The 25,847-nt window shown below is 39.9% G+C and overlaps 1 protein-coding gene across 4 annotated transcripts; it reads right to left on the minus strand.

The window, feature by feature from the left end:
- Window positions 1-1,962: 1,962 nt before the first annotated feature.
- Window positions 1,963-25,538, minus strand: rxrba (retinoid x receptor, beta a). 4 transcript variants are annotated; one of them, XM_033636217.2, is made up of 13 exons: window positions 25,433-25,523; window positions 24,475-24,622; window positions 21,549-21,784; window positions 20,752-20,905; window positions 20,404-20,583; window positions 16,557-16,577; window positions 14,259-14,419; window positions 13,982-14,111; window positions 11,882-12,014; window positions 6,333-6,368; window positions 3,344-3,435; window positions 3,082-3,187; window positions 1,963-2,309 (listed from the first exon to the last, which is right to left on the minus strand). In XM_033636217.2, the coding sequence occupies exons 2-13, from the start codon at window positions 24,488-24,490 to the stop codon at window positions 2,162-2,164; spliced, it is 1,413 nt and encodes a 470-aa protein (XP_033492108.1). In that variant the 5' UTR covers window positions 24,491-24,622; window positions 25,433-25,523; the 3' UTR covers window positions 1,963-2,161. The 4 variants fall into 4 exon arrangements, with proteins under 4 accessions (XP_033492108.1, XP_033492109.1, XP_033492110.1 ...); XM_033636218.2 differs by lacking the exon at window positions 16,557-16,577; XM_033636219.2 differs by lacking the exon at window positions 6,333-6,368.
- Window positions 25,539-25,847: the final 309 nt, after the last annotated feature.

Raw genomic sequence — 25,847 nt, forward strand, 5'->3', positions numbered from 1 at the left:
TCAATGAAATCCGGCCAATCAGTTACTGAGAACAACAGGAGACACTGGCAGAAAATGGTGCAAAAGCAGCAGTGAGGTGTGGTTTGGCCCTGGGCTCAATAACAATTTCATGGTGATGTCCTTACACCAAAGGCGAGTCTAATGTTGATTCGACAGCAAAAAATAGAGCTTTATAATTTGTTTGTTGGAGCCACATATTTCACATTCACATGAATGTGAACATGCCTTTGTTTCTACATGACTCCTGTGTTTTTTCTTTTGTATTATTTACATCCACTGTACAAAATTCGCAAGCATTGAGCCAATACACACGAAATAAAGTTTTCGAAGCTGCAGGTAGTAGGTGTAGGATTTCCATAATATGACACTAATTTCATTATTGCATTACAGTAACACGACACAAGTAATTCAAACACTGGTGCATTGTTAGCCAATCTATATTCGCAGCCAGTGATCCATCCACGAGTGGTGGGCTAGAAAGGTTTGGCCGATAAGCCAAATTTGATGACCAGGTGAAATGAAATGTTGCATTATTGCCACTGTCACTTCAGCTCAGCTTTGCGTCTTATATCTCTGCTGCTGCTTCTTTTTGTGTTGCACAAAAATTCAGATTTCCGCAGCTCATTTTACAGAGAGGACAGTGTGGCATCTCCAATACAAAGCAATGCCTCACACAATTCAGACAGCAACTGGCAAATTATACACAGAATTATTCAAAGAGTACAGAAACTATTTTTTCTCTTCCATGGCCAATGGACAGTTAATTCAAAGATTTCAAGAGTAACCCGTCAAGAATAATGACTTTCAGCTGGACTGGGTATTAGGACAGTCTGACATAATTGCCACCAGCCATTATTTTTAACCATCCTACTGGTGGTTAGTGTTAAGTCCAAAACCTGGTTAGCATCTGTACAGGAAGGAGCCAATTATTTATAATGTTCCATAACAAATCACTACATCTGACAAAGATGCAATAACAAGAAAACCCTACACATAGTACCTTCAAGGTCATCTTAGGTGTCTGAGAATAGATGGTCATTTCTAGGAAACAGGAACATTTACACAGTTACAACTCACAAAAGTGCATAAATGACCACCAGCAAAGGGAGGATTTGGGGGAATGGGAGATAAAAGACAAACAATTATGATTTTGTCTTGCAGGAAGCTGTATTTCCTGCGAGCCTTAAGCTGTTTAGAATGCCAACTAACTGCCAAAATAGAGAAAAAGGATGAAATCAAAACTAGGAAAAAAAAAATTCAAGTCATTCTTCTTGTCTTACAAAGCCTGCTGTGCGCATCAGGGTGGGAGGGACAAAGTCTGTCTGTTCAACAAAGTGCTCCCACTCCCCTTTTCCTGGATTTCAATGCCTTGGAAAAAGCTCTCATTTCATGAGTACAGTACTTCAAAATAGAAACTCAAACAAGTTTCAGCATGAATATTTAAAAAAAGCATAAAATATTTAAATGTTTATGAGATCAGATGAACTCACTGGGAGGGTGTGCCTGCCTGTTCATTATAGGACACCTCCTGACCAATACGAAGTGAATTAGTTTTATGGTTCAAAGTTGATTGAAATGCTCCGCACCTGATTTTAAGCTAAAACCATACATGAATAACTAACCGGCTAGTGATGGATATAATATACAGAGGTGCAGCTAGCAGTGTAACTAAGTAACCCAAGTAAAAACAGGGGAAGTATACCAGTTACGCGGAAGCAAAAACCCACTGTCAGATGAAGATATGAAAACTGAAGGCTAACTTAAAATTAAGACATTTACTGAATATGTGTGATAAAAAGGGGATATATTCTTTGAGTTGTAACCCCTATGGTGGAAAACTGAGAATGGGAAAAGATGGTGAAAATCTATGTGTGTTAGCATACTCTTCATTCAGAGCCATATTATCTGTGTATTAGTTGTGTTGTTTGTCAATTATCGTATTTAAGTTAAGATCTGCATGTGTGAAGATAATTAGCCAGTGATAGGGAATATTTGAGGTTTTTTTTTTGTGTGTGTGTACAAGTGTGAGAGCCGGTACATTAAAACCAGCAGGTGCTGCAGTTAAGTGAGGCCCAATGAGAGGAGCCAGCGACCCAACTTGGGGTGACGTGTTGGTAATCCTGGTGTGCATCGAATCCTGACTGGACCGAACCTGGCTCCTCTAGGTGAGCTGGTGAGGCGCCTCCAGCATCTCCATCAGGAAGGTGTCGATGGGCGTGTCACCAATCAGTTTAAAGAAGAACAGGTGCTCCAGGCACTTAAGACCAATGGAGCGCAGTGCTGGGAGCCGGAGGAGGAGCTTTGCAAACCTGGATGATGTAGGGAAGGGTAAGATAGAGAGTAAAGTGAGATATTAGCATAGATCCATCAATCATGTAAACTGAAAACAAGAATTCAGAAGATGTGTGGAGTGTCATTTTATGAAGATTTCTTTTGATAAGACAAAAGAAACAAGTCTTAGCAGCAGTGCCACCCATCAAAACCAACAACTTTACCTCTTACTTTTTAAGGGATACTTTGCTGATTTTCAACCAGCTTTGTATCATAACAATGTGGACAGCATGTGTAAATTAAATATGTTAAACTTGTTTCCATCTTGTCAGTGCCCAGATCTCCAATTATCGCTGGCTCTAGAGTTGCTCAAACTACAGACTTCCTTCTGCATTAGGACACAAAGAGTATAGAAGCAGATCAGAAGAACCACCGCTCACTCTCTCTCTCTCTCTCTCTCTCTCTCTCTCTCAAACTCAGATCAAACAGTAAAATTAGGCAGTACTAATCAAATATAAACCAGTTTCTTTTACTGCCTGCCTACTTCTCACCTACAATTTCTTCAAAAACATATGTTAGTACACTGTTTACACTGTTTTGAACACGAAGTGGGCATCATACTGTTTTCTTTCAAATAAAAACAAGCTATTTGTCCAATGCAGCGCAGTGCATCCTGGTAGTTGCAGGTTTTCTACCTCTTGGGCAAAACTGAATGCCACAGCCCTTTTTCTCTGACCATGTAGCACCATTCTTAAGAAATCTTTCCAGTAATGAAAGACTTCTTTGGGTATGTCTATGCGTGCAGCCTACCTGCCCTGCTGATCAGGGTATTTCTGTTTGCAATAAGACTCCAGCGATGCGTACACCCTCTCTCTCAGGAGCTCCACCTCACTGGGGTTAGACAAACCCTTGGCATCTTCAGGTGAAAACAGAAAACATATATATTATCGCTATACGGGAATAAAAACACATATTACACATAACCCATTTCAGACATGGATTTGTCCAGTTTTGTCTGGGGTCTTTTATGGTATGCTCCTCATGGTATTCAACCTTTCACCCCTCTGTATACCTGGGTTGAAGAGGATGATGGCTCGAAGGCAGCCCAGCTCTGTCTTGTCCATTTGCATGTCTCTCATCTTGCTTACAAGCTCTGTCAAAACCCTGCAGAAAAGAGAGGAGAAGAAAGTTGCAGGGGGAAATCCCAGTTGAAAGCAATGCCAGGTTAGGGAAGAGCGAGGAGGCAAGGGAAAGGATGGGAGAACAGGAGGATAAGGAAAAGAGAGCGAGAAAGCAATTAAACAAGAGGAAGAAAAGGAGGGAATAAGAGAGTAAGAACAATAGAGAGGGACCAGACTCCGTAATCACATTGTTATTTAAGGTTACTTCTCAATGTACAGAAATAGCTTTAGGTCTAACAACTCAGGGCATGGCTGAACTGCTGGTTCTGCAGGGAAACAACCCGAAAACAAACAAACAAAGGGTGGCAAACTGCTGCCACCAAACGGTGGAAAGTTCTGGCTGTTGCTGATTCTTTTTTCTTATTAATTCAAGGGTTGCTTGTCTTTGTTGCACTTATGGTTACATGTGCTAGCAAATGTGTGTAAGTTGCTGTGAAAGAGTCAAATGATGAAATCTTCTACAGCTGGAGAGTAAAAACTTTATAGTTTCCTATTAACTTTCAGAAGTTCACTTTTTCCACACAGTTTATCTAACTTAGTATAATTTTCTACCTTTCCCTCAACCGATGACTCCAAGAAAGAAGGAGCATATGGCAGTCAGGGTTCAGTGGCTGAACACAATTTTTATTTTACAAGAATGTTCTAATTTACAAAAGGGAATAAAGACACCATTATCATTGTTTTTTTTCAATATCTTGATTGATATAAGGATTCAAAACTGGCTCATGTAAGGGTTGGCCACAGAGTTGGGTTCATTTTAAAACCACTGTTTTATCCGCACGCATCTCTGACAAGTTGTTTACTTGAGATGTCAAGTGCGAGAATGAAGAAAGGGCCAGGGCGAGGGAGTGATGAGGAATCTGAGTGCTGTATTTTCTACTTTAAAAGCCATCCATTTATTCTTTAAAATGCTTCACAAATCTTTAGGACTGCTAATGGTTTTCATAATCAATTAATCTGCCCATTTTTTGGATTGATTATTTTGTTAATAAAAAGGTCAGAAAATAGTGAAACATGCCCTGTATAACTTCCCAGAACCCAAGGTGATGTCTTGGTATGTTTTTATCCAATTAACAGCCCAAAAATCCAAAGCCATTCAGTTTATTATCATGTATGACAAAGAAAAGCATCATATTCTCACATCTAAGAAGCATGAAAGTAGGCAATGCCTTTTTTTTGTCTTTTTTGCCCATTCAATTACTAAAAGGATTATTCCATGATCAAAATAGTTGCAAATTAATTTTCTGTTGATCAATTCCTGTCAAAGCAGCTCTACAAATCTTGAAACCTAAGCAAACAAGACAGCTGTCCAGTTATTTGAGAGCAACCCCTGCAAACAGTAGTAACAAAACTTAACCTGGCAGAAACAGAATAAATTCCAACTTACCAACATATCAAAAAAAATTTCATCAAAGGAGTTACCAAGCTTCATCAGATGTGTAGCGCAATAATTTGTAGTCCTGGACCCTATGTTCCCATGTTTTTCTGTCGAAGTGACGCGTGGGAACAATAATTTTTAAAATTGGTCCAACATTAAGAGAGTGCTGCAGCCGGCAGCGGGTCAAAAGGCTACAATGTAACCACTCGGGACAGGTGTGCCAGTCAACTTAAGTCCACTAAATGTGACTGTGTTTGCCACTGACAGGTTCAGGTTGTTATTAGGAGTGTCTGACAACATTACGGAAAAGGCCCTACAGAAAAATTAAACGTTTTTTGCATACTTTTCGCTTGCTCTGCTCTGTTCTGTGTTAAAGTCAGTCTTGTGGGTTCTACAAGATTTGAGACTTGTCCTATAGTCAGACTTGGACACAAAACAGACTGGAACATGCGAAAGGTACAGAAAAGTGTTTCATTTCTCTGACACTCATAATAACAATCCTGAGCCTGTCAGTGGCAAAAACAAGCACTTCAAGTGGACGTAAATTAAAAGGGTGCACCTGCCCTGGGTTGTTACATTGTCCCCTTTACAGCACTTTTGTTACATACTGTTCCAATTTGAAAAATAGTTGTTTCCAGGAGTCACCAATACACAAAAACATCTGAAAATAGGATCAAAGTTAAAAAAAAACAAAACAAAACAAAAAAAAGTTTCCCCTCACAGAGGCTTGGTGTGTGCCATCTATGGAGTAGGGGAAAGTAGTGATGACCACTAGAGAAAGTTTATTTGCAACTCCATCATCCATCATCAGAAACTGACATCTTAACAGGCACCACTGAAGCCTACAATAAAGTGCTTTGCCAAGATTTTTTTTTTACACACCCAGACTGTACGTCATTAATGTTATAAAACAGGCACTTCCTACCACAAAGGGAGTATCATTAAAAAGGTCTCACAATACCTCCAAAAAACTCAACGATAAATTAGGGCATCAAAACACAAATTGGCCTGACTGAGTAAAACAGCGTCCTGCACTGGAACAATACAGTATGGTTATCCCACTACTAATGCCCTGTGAAAGCTAGCTTTGCAAAGCCAGCCCACACATTTTGATTTGCTCATTATGGTCTGGCAAGGCTCTACAAGCACTTGGTTTGGGAGGAAGAGGCACTGTCAACGGGCAAAAGATGAAAAGTATTCTGCAGGCAATTGGACAAGGCTTTTAGCAGTCAAAGCCGCAAACCAAATATAGTGCTGAATACGAATTCAAAATACAGTATTGCTCTTTGTCATTATCATTTAAACCATATATCCCTATAGTTCCCAGAGTGATCAGGTCAAACAATTCTCGGGGGATGTTGTTCAGAATATCTTGTAGCGAAAACTGGCTGCCTTCTGCAAAGCTGCGGAAAAGCCTAGAAGCATCAACCTTCTAGTTTTGGTTCTGTGTTTGTTTCAAGAGGAGGGGTTTAAGAAAAGTGTTTGTGTAGTGGCGTAATTACCTGTCAAATATGGCCCCAACCTCGGCATTGTGCACCCTGTGTATTCAACCACAATGTGTTATTACAATGTCATTACACAGTTACATTGTTATTGCAGAATTCTGTCTGTTTTCTGTCTGTTTTTAGTCGGTTCTTACACATGATTTCACATGGTGAAAATCCGTGGTGGTAGAACCTTTCTGTTACATTTAAAACTGCTGTAAAGCAGTTTGTATGATGATTGTTCTCGACTCACTGATTTATCTTGCACCTGCACCCAAACACTTAAAGTGATAAATGTGATCCTCTGATAAACATTTGATCAGTTTTATGACATTGTAAACTGTAGTCTTCCATAAAGCACCATTCATAGTGACATATATTAAAATAAGCACAAAGGAGGTTATTATAAATCTTTTGAGCCAAATGCATAACAGCAGGAAAACATTAGTAACATAAAACTGCTCGTGAGTGAAAAACTATAAAAGCTGTAGTTGATAACTTCTGTAAAAATAACTTTTTGTCATATTAGTGTAACAATATCCACTCAGTATTATGTGAGACAGATAGTCTGTGAAAACAATCATTTGCCTCCTCCTTCTTATATTGCTTGTAATGGCATTTGCAAGAATCCACTGCATGTGAATGAAAACAACCAATCAGAGCTGAGGAGTGTTGAATGCAGCTGTCAATCATGTCAATCAGTGCTCATGAACTGCGGTCAAACTAGGCAGCGTTGGACAAACATGAATCAAAATTCTGTTTTTGTGCTTCTCACCGGAATTGTTTTCAGAAAAATATTTAAGTGCACTGTTTAGCTGTAAAATGAGAAAGTTTGTGACCCAGCTGCCATGTTGGAAACAGTTGAGCTGAAACAAATACTGTCCACTGGCTGGATTTAAACTAGACTAAAATATGTTTTTGAAAACATTTGAGGAGAGAAATAGGCAGTGCAGCAACAGACTCTTGATTCATATTTGATCAGCAATAAAACCTGACTGACAGCTGTGTTAGAGACTCCTCGGCTCTGACTGGTTGTTTTCTGTCAGCCACTGTGGACTCTAGTAAATGCCATTAAAGGCATAACGTGTAAGAGAAGTGATATTTTTCACAGACTATCTGTCTCATTAACTACTGTGTGGCTATAGTAACAGTTTCAGTAAATTTGACGAAATTATATATTTTTTAAAGTTACCAACTATAGCTTTAATCCTCAACCTTTAACAAGTGCTCCACACTATTGCCTAGTTCACACTACACGACTTTAGCCCAGACTTTCTGCTTGCCAACAGTTTATGGAGTTCCCTGACAAAAGCCCCTGATCAGCGGCAAATTAGTGCTGGTTTAGTGCTTGCAAATTTGAGCTTGCGCGCTACATGTGTACTGTTCAAAAGTGTGACCTGCGATTCTTATTGATGCATAGCAGATGCTCCCCTGATACCTAGCAGGCTAAATATCTGGACCCTTCAGGGACTTTGTCTGCAAGCTACAGCCAATGAAAGCATAAGACATGGGCTGAAGACACAGACAAGTGTTGCCAGTGTGTGTGTGTGTGTGTGTGTGTGTGTGCGCGCTTGAGAGGGAGAGAAATAGAGGGGAAGAGAAGGTGGAGGGTGGTCTATTGTACGCAAGGTTTCTGTAAGTTATTAGCCTTATCCCTTAATCTAAACGCTGCTTTGTCACTTTTTTGACTTGACATTTTATAGTAACCCTACCTGACACTGGGTTGTGGTTCAACTGGCATATCGCATGACATTTTGTCTGGGATTCCCTTCTAGTGAAAGACCTTGTAGTGTGTGACCCCTTGTCACCAGTCAGTCATGTAGTGTAAAAATAAACACTTCGACACTCCCAATTACAAGTCAGCAAGTTTTTTTTTGTTTTTTTAAGATTATGATCTCTGTGATTTTGTCTTTAATGGCAAGACAGCTGTAGGTACATTGGAAAGGTGGGAGCAGGAGGGGAGATGACAGCAAAGGGCTGCCAGTCAGAATCAAACTTAGACCTGAGCTAGAGGTTGCCCCGCAAGTCAGCAAGTTGTGCAGTGTTAAAAGTAAAACAATCGGGTGACGCTGAAAGTCATGTAGTGTGAATTTGGCTTAAACTGTCATACATCATGGAAAGTAACTTAAAGTCCAACTGATTTTGATAGATTAGATTACATTTTGTGCCTGCTACATTATACATATATTTATGTCCTGTACATCACTCATCCTGAGCTTTATTTTGAGGGGAGAAATTTATATCTAGTTTTTGGTTTCATGATGGTGCCTCCTAGTTTCGTAATATTGCAGCTGTTCCGGGACCTGTCTATGTTTATTGCGACCTTATCTAATACAGCCAATCAAGTCTTGCATCAAGCAGTGACAATGGCTTTCTATCACAGGCAGAGCAGAGTCACACTGAGCCAGACAGCAGCTTGCTACACAACACAAGAGCCACAGACTTAAAGCAACAACCAACATTTGCTCTCCTGCTGGTATGTCCTTCTTATTGAACCTACAAATACACACATTTCCTACACCTTAGCGTGGTGAACAAAAACATGCTGACATAATCTTGTACTACAAAAAGGGATGACGAAATGTGATTTCAGTTGGACTTTAAGCAAGTTTCACTTAAATGTGGCTAGTGTGTTAAAAAAAAGAGACGCTGAAGTGCACAATACACCATTTAAGAAAACAATTCACAACGCACAAAACAAATCAACATAACAGAAATCAACAGCAACATTTCAGAAAACACAACAAATCATGAAAGGAAGGTGCCTTCTATCTTCGTCATTCTTGTAGTTAATTAGATGGCTAAAATGTCACTATGTGTATGTATGTTGACAAAATGGCAAGGTGTGCTGGCTTTTTTCTGTGTGCATCTGTTACAGGTTGTCGTACGTCCTTTGCTCCTGGATTTGGGGGTATTTGGGTTGAGGAAGATCCCCTTGCATAGAATGACAGAGGTAGTGGGTACCCAACCTTTTAAATTTGTAAAATGTTGAGTTTTCTGAAATTTTGTGTTTTGTCTTGTTAATTTGTGGTCTCTGCAAAAGCTGTTGTGTTGTTAAAGGTTGCTGCACTTCAGGGCCTACTTACATTTTGATATTTTATTATTTACACCCTCCTTGACAAAATATGATTCAGTAGCTTCAAACAGATGCTAAAGCGAAGCTGAAACAAAGGCTGCTGCTAGAAGAGAGCAGTGCTATGAGAAAATTATTAAGTACCAGAGGAAAATCATTGAGCCGTTTGCCATAAGCCCAGTTAGTTTGCTGTAAATCTGACTGGATTTCTAGGAAAAATTGACCCTTTATAACAATGTAATTACTGTGTAATTAACAGTGAATTGACACATTGTGATGTAGTTGGTGTTTTAAATAAAAGTAATCAAGTTGTGGATTTCATTTTTAATCAATGCAGGTGACAATGTAATGAACGGAAAACTGGTCTCAATCGAAGCACTGGAAATTCATTAAATCCTGCCAATACCTACACCTGGATAATGCAATAACATCCCATTATAACATGAACAAGCATTTATTACAGCATATGTAGTGTCACATCTTCATTAAATAACATATAATAAAACAACTATTACCTACCAACAATAACAAAACATGTTACGATTTGAGTTATTTCAATACTGGTTTCTAGTGACATGAAAAATTTCAATTTCAAAAACTTCAATAATTTCAATTTTGAAGTAACAACTGATGGTTGATGCGACAATGCAGATAGCTGGAGAGGCCATGGCTGTAATCATATTTGTGTCTTGCTTTGCTGTGATAATAGAATAACTGCTTCAGGATCTCAAACTAATAAGTTTGTTTCACATATTAAAGTGCATGACTCTGGACTGACAGAGTACCTGTGGCCACCAACCATACAAAAGCCTACAGAAAACACATAAGGGGCAGAACATTAAACTAATTTTAGTCAACTTATTTTACAATGTTGTGACCTTTGATTAGATATAAACACTGGCAGTGATTGCGTCATGTCTGTGGATTACAGATGATTATCAGAATCTTGTGCTTTGAATCTAATGGTCAAAAAATAAAAGTTTATGTGAGGATTAGTGTTGGCCGGTCCGGTCCGGTGTATGAGCTTAAACCAGTTTGATTTTATGCTAACCGGTAAAACTGGCATTTGTCATTATGCCATGTTCTGGCACATTAAAAAGTAGCCTTCATCAGCAACTTGTATTGCATTGGTAATAAGCAGTTTGACAATGTGATTAATTTAATATGCTCGTTTATACACAAACTAACAGAGCCACGAGTGTCTGACAACTATGTGCAATTTATCTGTCAAGCTGAGGCCGGCAACATGAAGGAGGTCGAATTTCAGAAGAGGTGGCAGAGGGAATAGAGGAGCACATTGTATTTGTTTACTAGAAATTTCATGTTTTGTTTTTTTTTCGTCGACGAGTGAGACATGGCACAGTTAGCCTGCATCAATGTGGCGACATTTCAGATTTGAAGCTGAAAAAAAGAGGTGTCCTTGCTGGCTGAGAGCAAGTGAGGTGCTGTTGTAAGCTGAACTTTTGACGAACACTCGGTTTTTATTCAATTCTGTCTCTCATTTTAAAAGCACTGCAATGGATGATGAGCGGCTGATTCTCAGATATTTGGCGGTGCAACTCTATAGTTGGATGCTCGTTCACTGTTGGGATGTGTATTTATGTTCCACTTGGGAGCGGCTGCTCAGTCAAGTGCGACACTGGTAAAATTTGGTATACTGGTCTGGACCAGTGTTTGGCTTAATATCAAACCAGTTTGAACATTTTTATGCTAACCCAATCCTGGTGAAGATTATAATTATTTTATAACAATAGTCATTTTTTCAAGATAAGATCACAAAAACAATTATTCATTTGTCAACAGAAAAGAAAATATTATACCAAAATGTATACCTATGGCCTCTTCAACATTCTGCACAATAATGGGATGTAATTTCATTTATGCATTTTTAAGTATTTTAAGGGATTATTATATATTCACGTTAAGAGTGTACTTTGCCAGCCATTATCACATTAACAAATGCTGCAATAGGTGCTATGCCACTGACTGTGTGTATATTTGTGTGCACGCATGCATGTCTATGGGTAAGCATTAGTCACCAGCCTCCCCGTCATGCGCTGTCACCCTACAGGCAGCACTAAAGAAGCAAAGTCTCTCAGCCACAGCCAACACAGAACACAGCAGCTGCAGCCAGCCAAAGATGAGGACACAGTATCCTAAGTTCTTCATCTAGCTCTTAGGTCTGACGTGGATTTATCAGATGGATTCAGTTCATAAGGAGACTGTGGCCTTTTACCTGGCTTCTCAGGGTGAATCTATTTATGGCTAAAAGTAGGTGAAGCAGCAGATCCATTCTAAGTGAAGTAGGAAAGCCTTTGAAAAAGCACTTAAATCTCATTATGCTAAAATTCTCCAGTAAAACACAATATTGTTTATGGTGGCATGTCCTCTCCAGTTGTGTCAAATAGCCAAAAATCTGAATGCTGGAGAAATCACTGATATGGAATGTTTTTCAGAGCGATATTGTTCGTGCAGATATGCATCTGTGTATTACCTGTCAAAGATGGCTCCAACACCTGCACTGTGAGCACTGTTCCTGTGAACATGCAGGCCAGTGGCCAATAAAATCCCGTCCTTCACCGAGATGGAGCGATGGGAGAACGATGCAATCAGGAGTTCATTCCAGCCTGTTAAAGAGTTAGTGTCTCAATATTTCTATTGAATTCACATGTCTAAATATTCTACTGTTGTGCCTTTTTTTTTTTTTATTTCTTAATACCTAATACGACTGAATGTTCCTGGTCCTAATGAAGCAAACTGAAGATCTCTCATCACATTATTTTGTAAAAACTGATCTTTTCTTAGATCTACCAGCTGAGCCTTACACTTAACTACATGTGACTAATTTTGTTGATCAAACCCTCAAAATTTTTCATTTTCAACACCCATACGAGACAAAGGAAAACTAATACCCAAACACTTAGTTCTCTACTAAAAAGGGACAAAGGTCTCCACCAGATTTCCTGACAATATAACAATAACAACATTCAGGGGATTAAACCTGCACACTTCAATTTCCAACTTAAAAGCCTTGAAAAAATAAACAAACACAAAAACAAATTTATTTAAGTTTATGTTTTCTTGGCAAAGTATCAAAGAATTTGTTTGAAACTACACTTGTTGGCAGTGTAAAAGATTAGATTTGCAGTGTTTGTGATAGTGTCTAATGTTCTTTGAAACAACATTTACATACACAAGACAGACCAAATGCTGTATTGAGAATTATATGATGGTGCTACAGTAGAATATGATAGCACTGGCATTTTACTTTCCCTTTATTTTTGTGCTGTGCGAGTGCAACCTAAAAACTTACTTGCACTTACAAAAACGAACACAGAAAATATCCAGAGTTTAGGGCTGTGACGGTATGGAGTATGAAGTCACCACACTGTAGCATTGAAAGTCCCACCCACAGAACTTGCTGGTTACACGCCACGAGTAATAGTCTATCAACACTGAAAGCTGCCGTGTCATGATGGCAAAAACGATAACTAGAGCTGCCCTGTGAGCGGACTCAAAACTGTGCATCAAACATAAAGGCCCTGACACACCAAGCTGACGGCTGGCTGTCATTTAACTTGGGCTGTCAGTGAGCATCTGTCGCCCTAGTCAGTGCGGTTTGTCCCACACTGTTGCCCTTCGTCGGGCCCTGCTGGTGTTTTTTTTTTTGGCCCATTCCGTATGTTGAATTGGTGTCAGCAACAACAGGTCCATCACTCTGATTGGCATTTTAGTTCAGCACACAAGAAGAGAAATGGGGATGAAGAAAGTAAACAAACAAGTTGAGAGAGATGCCAGAGCAAACTTGCTCCATAAGGTAAGATTATTTTTCTTTGTCTTCTTTTTAACTAATGTCAACGTGGTCTTCCGGTTTCCCCTTTAAACGATGAATACAGACTACCTTCATCTGCTGGTGTGGAGACTGACTGCCTCTCATGCAGAACGTTCATCCTAGTTGGCCGTCGGCTGTACTCTTTGTGGTGTGTTCATGTGTCTGGGCATTAAGACAACAGATGTTACTTAAGTTGTAATAAACATCACAATCCTCTACGCTGATGTTGCAGATGTCCTGCCAATAGTAATGTAGTTACTGGATGAATCTTCTGTTGTATGAGTATGAGAACCGCAAAACAGGAAGAGGGAGCGCGACTATGCCTGGACACCGACAACTAAGACCAGATTATCATTGTTTATAAAAATAAACAATCAATGCACATTCAACCCACGTTGGAATGTCCATGACTCAGCTGTCCCGTCACTTTGAGTAGAGAATCCAGTCTACAGTGTATTTCACGCACTTCACTGATAAACTGGAGAATTATACAGTAAAATTCATGATGTACATGCATATAATGTTCTGTGTGTAGAGCACCAAGCGCCAGCAGGGACAATGCAAAGTTCAATAAAAAATTAAAACTTTTAGATAGCACTGCACCAAGCTGCAGTGATATGTTGCTTTTTCACTTTACTTGCTTTTTTTTGGTATGAATAAATCCATACCGTCACAGCCCTATATGGAGACAAGACAGAGGTCAGAACTAAGAACAGAAGGAAACGCTCACCGATTTGTTGAACCTTTTCGAGGAAGACTTACCTGCACGTAGCAGGATGACCTGGTCGTCCAGGGCTAGCTCAGAGAAGTGAGGGATCCTCTTAGCCCACTCCACCAAGGTGAAGAGCTGCTTATCTGCTGCCTGACAGATGTTGGTGACAGGATCGTTGGGCTGAAGAAAGCAGATTTAGAGGATTATTTAGAATTATTTCATCAATCAACCTGTGTGTGATAAACCTGCAGTCTTTGAGCGAATGTAAGGATCATTATATGCTTTATATACAGCTTATGGCTTATTTCCACCATCCAGACTACTCACAGAGCTGCCACCTGAAGTTCCATCTGCATGAAGCTCTGTCTTCTGCTCTACAGCCATCTCCGCTTCCAATATTTTCTCCACTGGCATCTCCTCATTCACCGCACTAGTCGACTCCACCTCGCCCTCTCGTTCCTTGTTCCTCTGCCGTTCCTCTTGGACAGCTGCAGGACGGGGGATTGGGGTGGACCGAGAGGAGCACAGAGGAAAACAATGAAGGAGAAGAAGGGAGAAGAAGGGACAAAGAGTAGAAAGAGCAAAAAGGAGAAAATGTGGGTGGGAAGGATGGGTGAGGGGAGGTCAAAATGAAAGAACAGAGAAGCAGGAAAGGTGCAAGAGCAAAGGAAATCAAATGGAGATGCAAAAGGTTTGGGCAGGGAGGTTTTTCAGAGAGCATAAGACATAATTAAAGACAACAAGAACCACACAGCAAAAGAAAGAATGAAAGGTAGAGGATGAGGACATGACAGAAGGATTAGTAGGAAGGATGTGCCACCAGACAACAAAATGGATAAAATGCGAGCAGTAGAATCGGGATTAACACAAATGTGTTGACAATTAGGAGAAATGAGGGAGAAAGATTAGTGTAGCAAGAGATTGGCACACAAACAGAAGCAAAAAGAACAGGGGAAAATTAAAAATGAAAATGAATAATGGGTGAAAAAAAAAAGAAAAAAGCACATAACAGTAGAAAAGAAAAAAGACAGTTGTACAATTCATAATAAATTCAAAGTCTCTCATGCTGTCTTTCATACTTCTTGCTGCCACTACCACTGCAGCAATGGGCCATTAAGACATACAGAACAGAAATCATTATTATCAACTATTTATTTTAAAGCAACATTCAGGCAAGAATTATGAAATGTGACATTGATAATCTGAAAGGATTTTTTTTCTTAAAAGAAATCCAAGGTTTTGCTAAACCCCTTACTCAGATTAGGGAAACTATGTCTTGGAAAATATAACTTCAGGTTACTGCTGAATGACAACAGCTATCAGGTTTATTTAAGTGCAATTAATTTCAATAAATCCCCCCGTTTTAAGGTTCTTCGGAAACTCTCCTATAACAGTGTTTCAGACACTTTAAATGAACTTTGTGGGATTTTTATACACAGTAACTGAAATCTTTTGCAGTCACAGGCTAGCGAAAGTCTACCACCCACATACATCAGTAGACAGAGACTGAGGTTATGTAACTGGTTTGGTGAGTCAAGAACATCCCACCGTTAGGCCCTACACACTTGGTTGCTTTGGTTGTATGTTTAGGATCACAGGTCTACTCTGTTCACCAAATACAAATGTAAACACCAGAAAACACCCAAGCTGATAGCTCTGTCATACAACAAAGAATGTCAGTGTCCAAATATGTAAAAATGTCACTGTATTAACCAACTGACATTTTCCAATGAGGTTTGTAAATTAATTAATCTTTATTTATTTATTTTTTTTAAGTTTTGGTCATTTGTTGAATAGCAGCAAACAGAATTTGTGCAGGAGCAGCAACTGTAAGTGATTCATTTATGATTCGAATACCCAATATTTGTGGGTCGTGCTGTGAAAACATCATCTATCCATGGTTTCAACAAAGCCTTTGTCAAGGGAAAAACAAGCCTTTTGTCTTATTTTGATGTTGACTTAATTATTGATCATTGACGTGTCTGTCTAAATATTTAACAAGTTGAATAAATTTTGAATCCTAGTTTGTTTAGTGCACTTAATGTCAAGCAAACACTTTTGAAAACTCTTGATTTTAATCTACTTGATATCATCAATCTGCATTGTTTGGTGTCTGTATTTGATACAGAAAAACAAAAGGCCTGCCAGAGGCCATGGATGGTTAGATGTGAGCTCCTGACAGAAAATTGCCACTCTGAATGTCAAGACTGACTTCAAAATCTTGATGGGAAATGTAATTAACATCTACCCTTCCTCTATAAGCAGTATTCCTAAATAGGAAAATGAATGTCCCTGAACAGAAATGCTCTGTGGCTGACTGTAGCAGCTGTGACCTTACTGGGCAGCAACCAGGTGGGAATAAACACGTAGTTTTACAGTAAAGTAGGATGATGATTAAAAGCAGTGTGCATACTCAGCAAACTTTCCCTTGATCTATCAAGTTTAAAACAAGTTATGGGAAAGTGATTCAAGGCTGGCACTGGTCCACCCCCGAGCACTGGCAACACACTATGGAAAAACATCTTTAACTAGCTCCCTGTCATAGATATGCAATGTAATATCTCTCTGCTTCTCGTTCACTCGTACAGACACAGGCACACACCCCTCCCTCCCTCTTCTCCTTACATCTGTCGTTCATCTTGGCCACTACAGAAGGAGGGAGGGGGGGAGAGAGAGAACGAGAGGAAACAAAAAGAGGAAGAGAGGGGGAAAGGGGGTTAGTGTTTACAAGGCTTACCCACCCCCATCTCCCTCTCTACCACTCTGTACTCATTCTCTCTATCCCCTATTTTACAAATATTACTGACGCTCTCTTAGTTAAAATGCACAGGAAAAATATTAACACTGATATTATCATTTATGACTATTAATGGATTAGGTGTAATTTCATTGATGGGTTGAGGCAGATTACATAGAAAGTATCTGCCACAGAAAGTGGCTGCCTTGAATGTTTCTTTCATCTGCATTAACTTAAGCGGGGCATACACTGGAGGATTTGTGCCTGAAATGTTGTTTAATTTTAACTCCTACTGTACGAGTAAATCATCTAAGATGTAGAGCCAAAGCTCAAGAATTATGTGCACACAATGTACGGTCAAATCGTTGGGCCAGAACCTGAGTGCTCATACTGTACTTGTATAATTTACGATGAAATGGACCGCTGTAGAGTGTTCTGGCTAGGGATGTTCTGATCAAGCTTTTTTGCCCCTGATCACTATTTGAGCCATTCAATATTAAGTATCCGCTAATACCAAGTCCCGATCCGATATTTATACTGTCCTTGATAACACAGCTGCACCATTTCAGCACCGTTCTTAAAATCAATGCAATATACGTATAAGCTTGACAACTGAATAGCTCTTCAATGAATTATGAAAAAAATCCCCAGCATCCAAGCTGTTCCTTAAAAAAAATTCTTTACAAAATAGAATAGTATAAAATAACAAGAACTCTCTTTTGGCCTTGTTGCTGTCTTGAGGGAATGTCTTTATCCCTTTAAGAGAGTACACTCCAGTGTTTTGTTACGTGTTTGTTTTAGTTGTCTGTACAACTTTTGCTTGGATTACATTATCTTAATTGCCCATTTGCTCGCAGGGCTTTTATAAAATATGCCGTGGCATCCTGAGTGTTTGCGGTTAAACACCATGCACCACAGATGACAAACAAGGAAAACACAAGATTGGCTCTCACACTGAGCTGAAATGAAACGAGTGCACATAAATGAGCTAAATAACATAAAACAACCACTTTCATCATTCAGGATGTGTGGTGTTACGCATTGGCGAGGCTCAGCCCCTGCTCTTACACACACAAAGTGGAGAGACTGACAGACAGCAGAGAGTAGGAGAGTTGACAATGGTTGCACTCAGGGATTTGCTGTGCACAAAATCTTCAAGTTTAAAACACCTTTGTTCAGATCGGGACATCCCTAGTTCTTGCTATTTACAATTGTCAATGAAGATTCATTTAAAAGCTCCAAGGCAGGTAGACGTTTGTTTGCTAGCAGAGGTTTGTAACGTTACACCAATACACTTCACAAAAGCGCTGCAAATAAGGGTTATTTTCATAATCAATTAATCTACCGGTTATTTTGAAGATTAATCAATTTATTGTTTAGTCAATACAATGTAAAAAATATATATAAAAAATGCTTATCACTATTTCCTGAGCTCAACGTGCTTCTTCTTTCCAACCAACAAGCCAAAACCCAAAGACTATCATACATTTTCTACATCATACATCATTTACTATCACAAATGACAAAGAAAAGCAACATTTTTTCACATTTGGGAAGCTAGAACCCACAAATGTTTATCATTTTTGCTTGAGAAGTGAAGATTAACCAATTACGACTAATCAATTATGAAAATAGTTGGGGATTAATTTTCTTGGAAATGGATGGAGATTTTCTTTCCATCGACTAAGTGATTAATGGACTAATCGTTGCAGTTCTAGTTATTCACAATAATGTATGACTGCCAACAATCCTCTTGTTCATGTCGGTTGTAAAACATCAAAGAGGCACGTATGCTGTTGCCACAGCTTGACCAACCTTGCCTAGATATTTTGCATCCATGTGAAGTGTCGTGTCGCCATGGCACTTTGCCCAGGGCCAGTGAGAAAAAAAAGGCACTGATCTTGGGGAATCAACTCGTTGCTCTGCTTCAAGTGTGCAAGAGTCTAATGATGGCCAACCAAAATGAATAACTGATCCCAATGTCCCATGGCGGGTCAGATGTAGTTGATCTGGCCATGATCGGTCCTTGCTTCCTCCTGTACACTGTACGACAAACAACCTCTGACAAAGCTGAAATTCGGTCGTACTCTAAAATGAGTCACACAGCTCAAAAATTGGGTCAGAGACAGGCTGACATTTGATTGTGTATGCCGAGCTTAATAAAAACAGTGACCAAAAATCTCTGCAATTTCTTGAACAAGAACTGAGTTAAGACTAAAGCATCGTGATATGCTAGGGGATTCAGCCCTCAGACAATTTTCCAATATGAGAAGCACAATGTGCAGTACAGTAAGCTCTTATCTACACTACTCACCTCAAACAGATTTAGCAGCAGATAATCTCAGACTGATTGGCCTAAAATGGATTTAACACAATTTTCTTCTTAAGATGCTGGAATGATGTTACATAGAGATCAGTTGTAGTTTGTGAGTGTACCTGTTTACTTTTAAATACAAAGCACTTTGAGTATTACATGAATAAAAAGGAGCTACATCACTTCATCAACACTATCCCTGTCACTAATATAATTATGACAAACTATGAAATTATTGGGTGGTAAACTCAGGCAATTTCATGATTCTGACAAGAGTTTTAAAGTTTGATGTTTAATTTTAAACATACTGGGAATGTAGTGAAAAGTGTTGCAGTTTAATAGCTGCTAATGAAACACACAAGTGCTTTTAGACTGCTAGAAATCATTGGATGTATTTACTGGTGACTGATGGTACCCTGAAGACAGACACCAGGTAAATATGACATGGTTTCATGATTCTTCCAATTGACATGGATTGCCAAAACACGACACTTCACAGTGCCTACAAAAAGCAGAATCACTGCGGGGAAATTTAAGAGTTTTGACATCGATAGTCAGCAAAAAGAATAGAAATTTCATCGTAAAAACATGAAAAAACTGCAAAGGGGGCAGTGGATACCTTTTGGGTTCTACAGAAATTAACTGAGTTCAATGGATTACACGATATGAAGGATACCGTACATTAGTTTTGTCACCCAGTTTGGGGAAAAAGAGGATTGCTGTTTCTCTACACATTTGGAGGAGCCTTTGGAAAAGGAGACCCATAATGTGTCCAGCACTGAAATGGTGAGTTTGAATGAGTCAGACCTTGAGCTGGGAAACAGTTGGTGTGTTTGCAGGAATTTGTCAGCCCAAAGAGAAGTTGGCAAAACTAACCCTAACCCCTAACCCTAAATATGAGTACTGGGCTATTTATTAGTAGTGTCAATGACACTTGCCAAACATGAACCTGATGGAGAAAACAAATCTGTTCTAGCTCCAGAGACATAGAAATTAGCCAATAAGTCAACATCACCGCTGACGAGTTTTATAAGAGTAGAACCACAACACATTTGGGTTTTTTTCCTCAACTACTGTTGGATGAACCAGAGTTGGAGTGGACAACTCATGACTTTGTGCTGAGCTAAATCGAAGGCTTATCTGTCTATCCCTAACAAATACACCACGGCAAAATTTAGGAAATCTTGTTGACGGCTTTCTGTCAGCTATATAATTATTCTCAAATAACTTATCAACTAAACCGCCTTTAAAAACCAAAATGAAATCATCATTTAATTTTGTTTTTCAGTTTAAATGCATGGTTTGTGCATTTAAACCTAAAATTGTGTGCATGGAAAGGTGAAATGGCCTCATTTTTAGGGGTCATGAGCAAAAAGGGCTGAGAACCAGCCCAGTGTGCTGAAGTGCTCCTGCTTGCTCACCTTCTCTTTTCATGCCCATGGCCAGGCACTTCTGGTAGCGGCAGTACTGGCAGCGGTTCCTCTGTCTCTTATCCACCATACAGTCTTTATTGTCCCGACAGGTGTAGGTCAAGTCTTTGCGCACTGTGCGCTTGAAGAAGCCTTTACAGCCTTCACAGCTGTAGACACCGTAGTGCTTACCTGGAGGGCGTGGGAAGGAGGGAGGAAAAGAGCCGTAGAAGTAAAACAACAGGGATGAAATTTGTTTTAATTTAAGTATCTCAGGGACTCTAAATTATTTGTACTTTATGGCCCGAACTCAAAGGTATCGCAAAGAAAACTTGTGTTAGATTTAAGCTGGCTAGTCACCAGAGGATCTGTCTCCGCAGATGGAACAAAGGCGTTTCTGGGAAAGCATTGGCCCTGGGCTGTGGGACGACAGCTGCTTCAAGCCCAACGGAGGTTTCACGTCATCTGAGCTGCTCACTGCATGGAGCCCTGACATGGACACTGTTGAGTTGATCTGAAAGAATAATAGAAGAGAAGGTGAACATAATGACAACAAGGAGTTTTTTAGAGGATTTTCCTGACTATCCTTCTACTGCTGTAAGAAAGTAAAAGACTTTGTTTATATTGTCACAAAGACCAAACAACAAAGCATCACAGTCAGAGTCAAGTATGTACCCTTTGTTTTTACTATTTTTTTTTTTTTTTCAGTTCCCCGAGCTAGGCCCTGCCTCACCTCTTATATTACTCTTTGAGATGAGGTAAGGTCTTAAAAACAAAACTCCTGATATCTGACACGTAAACATCAAGGTAAAGAGAAAAAGTGGAGTGGGGGCAAAACCATAGTAACAAAGATCTGTAGCAAAGTATCAATGGTCTCATATCAAAGACAGACATAAAATGACAGCCATTCTGTCAACAATTACAATACTAAAATATTTAATTAAAGATACCATTTTTTTTCAATGTAATTTATTTGATATTTCATTGTAATATAACAGGTCTTGGATTAATAGTCGCTTTGGTTGTAGCAAGCAACAATCAAGATAATCTTAAACTGTAAACACACTGGCGTTACAGCAAATCGTATGATATAAAACAACTGCATGGGCAGAAATGTATGTTCAAATAATATTCCTGCAGTATAAGTCCTTCCTTACCTGTGGGCTGCTGATGGGGCCGTAGCCCACCGATGGCGTGCCAGGTAGGCATGGCGAGCCCAGTGAAGAGCTGATAACAGAAAAGGGGGAGCCGATGCTACTGATGGGGCTGTTGACTCCAGTGGTGGTGATGGGAGGCAGGGAGGTCATGGAAGCTGCAGCTGAGGGAACCAGTGGAGGTGAGCGCTGTCCTGATGGAGGGGAGGACACAGACGAGCTGTCTGGGCTGCGGGAATCTGATAAGAGACAGCAAGTGGGAGAACACGCAAATAGCTTATGTAATCATTTATAAAAAATAATGTGGTGCAAAAAAGGCTAAGCTTTTTTTTAATAAAGGTAATACATGTGTGATACAATGATCATTTTTAGTAATTCTCATGCTCAATTCAAATATGGTAGGTCAATTATCAATCAAATACAAGCTGTAAAAATATTAATAATGAACTGGCACAGACTAAAACTGATATAAAACCAATAGTTGCAAAAATATTAATCTACCCGTAGTTAACTTCTACCAAGAAGCCTTGCCTTTTGCCACTGTATGTTTTATTTTTGTTTATAAGGAACTGTTGTGTCTTAGGCCTTTACCATTGAGTTTCAATGGTAGAGTGAGTTCAATCAAATGTTGCAGGTTTGCAGTATTTTTAATGCATTCTACACTTTATACTGAACAACTAGGGCAAAGATTTGGTTGAGTAGTTATTCAGTATTTCAGGATTTATCATCATTTTTCACACAGCACCTGAAATTAGGTTTACCAGAGATGTGCATTTACTCTATCTAATCTGACTGCCGTGCAATCATGAGGAAGAAATTAATTTCAGTTTCTAGAAGCCTTTCTTTGGATCTGTGATCTTTATCTGGTGGAACTTTGATCTGATTTTATGATACCAAATGGTTTATTTATTTATTTTTGTTTATGCTGTGGTTTGTATTGTCTTGGCTTTTCTCTGCAGCTGCCTGTGTGCTGCATTTTCACTGCTTCAGGCTGTGTACTTGGTTGTTGTCTGATCTAATCTTTTTTTCTTGCATCAAAAACACTCTGGAAAGAAATCAACCAATCATACGCTCACACAAATTACCCACTGTGGTCCATGGAGGACTGTGCTTGCAATATCATGTGAACACTTATCAACTGAACAAACGCAAGGAATCATGCTTTTAAATGCTGATGATGTGTCTTTTTTCCTCAGTTTTAATTTTAGGTATGTTTTCCTTACAAGACTCTGTCAATGTCTGACACTGGTGGAACACATTTCATCAAGTGCTCTGAATAGGCACTTGTAAGGAATAATGACTTCATAATGAGATGAGTGAAGAGTCCTCTGTGGCCAAGCCAAACATGTTGAGTTCGTCATTAACACTGGCATGGTTTTCCATTACTTTGCTGGTGAGGAAAGAGAAGTTTAAAGCCTGCTGGTGCAATGCTGATACACTGCCCTTATGATACTGTATGGGGTTTTTCAAGACAGTCACAATAAGAGACAGCAATATTAAAGCTGGGGTAGACAGTTTTATTTTGGTGTCACTGGGCAAAAGTCCCATAATAAACTTTAAGAATATTGTAATTCCAGTGGATTGAGAGAAAACCAGACCTCAGCATAACCTCCTGGCTCTGTTTTCAGGCCTTAAAAAATCTAGCCCATGACTTGAGACTCTGGTCAATCACAAGTCAATTGAGAGAAAGGGCGCTCCTATTGGCTATTCTACAAATGCAGATGCGTGTGTATGTCCCTTTGGTGAAAGCCTGATTCAATGGCAGAGAATCCTACAGAGAAAGCTGCTATCCCAGCATTGGCAACAACTGTCTACACTGCAAAGGAACCCAAAAACGGAGGACTGACTTATCAAAAAGAAAGTCTAAAAGAGAGACAGACATTTAACGCAAGAAAATGCATGTCAATATTGATGAAGCCTTTCAGAAATGGAGAGAAGATCATGCTGATAGTTTAGCTTTCTGCTAACCAGAGCCAAAGGCTCACAGCTGTGGCTTCAAATTCACCAGCAGCTCTGAAGACAGACTCCCAGCCAACCACCATGGAAACCTGAATCTAGCTAGTGCAAACCCCAGCTCCAGCGGACCATAATGCTCCAACTCCCTGCCATATCAGCAACCATTCCATTGTTGCCATTACACAGGTTAGACCCAGCACTGCTGCTGGCCGTTTTTAAGCCGATACACCTGCCGACCTTCAGTCGGTCTCCAGAGCTGCTGCCTGTTCTCTTCCCAGCAAAGCAGTTCACAGCAGGTGGGATCAAGGCGGAAGGACCATGGGGTGGCTACCTATTTAATTCTTAACAGGTGAGGAGGGGGTGAATGGATGTGCTGTGTGCAACTCTACAATGAAATAAGATTAAATAAATCAATGTATGGGAAACACCGGGTTACTGTATGAAGCGCTTGCATATGCCCATGATTGTCTGGTGGGGTGGGCTTAGGACAGAGAGGGGAGAGCTTCAGGAGGAGGGTGTAGTTTCAAATTCTGACTTTCTTTTATTGCCTTTTTTTGCCATCTTAGAACCTTCCTCAGCTCTAGGGTGGCATTTCAAATAAACAAATGATATTAAAACATACTTTGCTTTAGAGAAATAGCAGGATGGTAGTTTGGACAACTGACCCTTACTGACTTAGTTCAAATAAGCTCTACAAGACAGAGAGGTCTAAACAGGTCAACTGTGCCAGCTGTAAGGCATGTGTTTTTAAAAGCTAGGATATTTTATCATGAATATAGGAGTTGAGTAATCCTTTGTCTGCAACAACCCACATCCTCCATATGCCTGATTTTACACCAGTCATGATAGCAAATGTGTAAGTATAATTTGCAAAGATATTGTTAATATCAACATTACTTTCCAGATGCAAGTTTTGGTCGGCACTCATGTTGTTGCATTGCTGATGACAAAATCAGTGCAGTTATTTTCTCACCTCTGCTGTCTCCCATGATGGTGGCTGGGGTACGGGGGTGGCTGGCAGCAACACACCGTCAAGCTTCCGTCTCAAACAGCCCGCTATCAAACTCTAGACCGCGGACTGAGGCCCGGGCCGGAGTTGTTTTGGGAAACCAAAAACGGGTCTGAAATTCCAACAGAAGAAAACGCTCAGCATAAGATAATGATGTGGCACAGAGAATGCCCGTTTTGTCACAAATAATGTAAAACAAAAACTAATACCCCCCAGTCTGTTGCAAGGTTATGAGCTGTCTGTATGCTTGTCAATAGAAATATGTGTAACGTTATTCGATGCATTTTTTGGCATTTGATGTAACGTTATAGAAGGACTTTGCGAAGCAGTCAGCTGCTAAACTGATGCCTTCACAAATACACCAGGTTATTAAATAAACAACAGACAAAAAATTAGACCAAACACTGATTATGTTAACTTGGTCAACGCACTAATGAAAACGTCCCATTCCACTAAATAGCTGGAGCCCAGACAGATGGCAACAAACCACCGTTCCTGCAAGCTAACGTTAGCCATTGCATAGCTCGTAAACTGGCTACCGTTGATAGCTAACACTTCAAATGTCTGTGCCTACCTTACAGCTAATGTGTTAGCTTGTGTTAGCTACCCTCTTCGAACATGCACCGCAATGTTGTTACAGACCACAGCATGGCGCTTAAGGAAAACGGGTGTTTAACGTTATAATTTGGCAAAACTGCACTGTCTAGTGTTGACTGCTAAAACAAGCTAAGCGCTATAGCTAACTACGTTTAGCCACCTAACCTAGCTAGCAAGCTAGTTAGCCCGAATGCACCGGAGAGCTAGACAGAGAAGAACAGACCCGTTTACTACTGGTTGTTCCACCTATATCTCATTCGTCTACACATAAACTCGCTTAATGTTGTAAATACATATTGGGTGCAAATAAATACGGATTACTGACGGTTTAGCGGCACAGCTTCTTCGCATGAAAAGATGTGGCGACTAGGCCCCGTGTGTGTCTGTTTCTCCCCCCACTTTGCCTCGTAGTCAACCCTCCCTCCCCCTGCAAGGATGAAAACATGATGATGGTGGAGGATTTGGCTTAGTGCTCTCTTACACTTTAACATTGGCTCAGAATCACTGCAAAACAATGCAGACCGGCTTCTCAAGGCAGGAGAAGGGTTATGTGTGGTCATGTTGTGTCTCACATGTCACTGAGTGACGGAGACGCATCCAGTGCACGAGGTCAGGAGGTCAAGACGAGTTCATCTCGGTATGTCATTTGTTGAAAAGGTTATTGGAGGGCAATGGCGCATTGGTACTTCTGCTGCAGATGGGAAACAAACCAGAGGTACAGCCCTGTAGATATGATCTTT

The sequence above is a fragment of the Epinephelus lanceolatus genome, chromosome 16 (assembly GCF_041903045.1).
Source record: "Epinephelus lanceolatus isolate andai-2023 chromosome 16, ASM4190304v1, whole genome shotgun sequence".
Lineage (NCBI taxonomy): Eukaryota > Metazoa > Chordata > Actinopteri > Perciformes > Serranidae > Epinephelus > Epinephelus lanceolatus.

Coding starts and splice junctions, on each gene's coding strand:
- rxrba (XM_033636217.2), bottom strand. Junction 16,578..20,403: donor CATGGGCATGAAAAGAGAAG/GTGAGCAAGCAG, acceptor CTCCTTCTGTAG/TGGCCAAGATGAACGACAGA. Junction 14,112..14,258: donor GAACTTCAGGTGGCAGCTCT/GTGAGTAGTCTG, acceptor TGCTTTCTTCAG/CCCAACGATCCTGTCACCAA.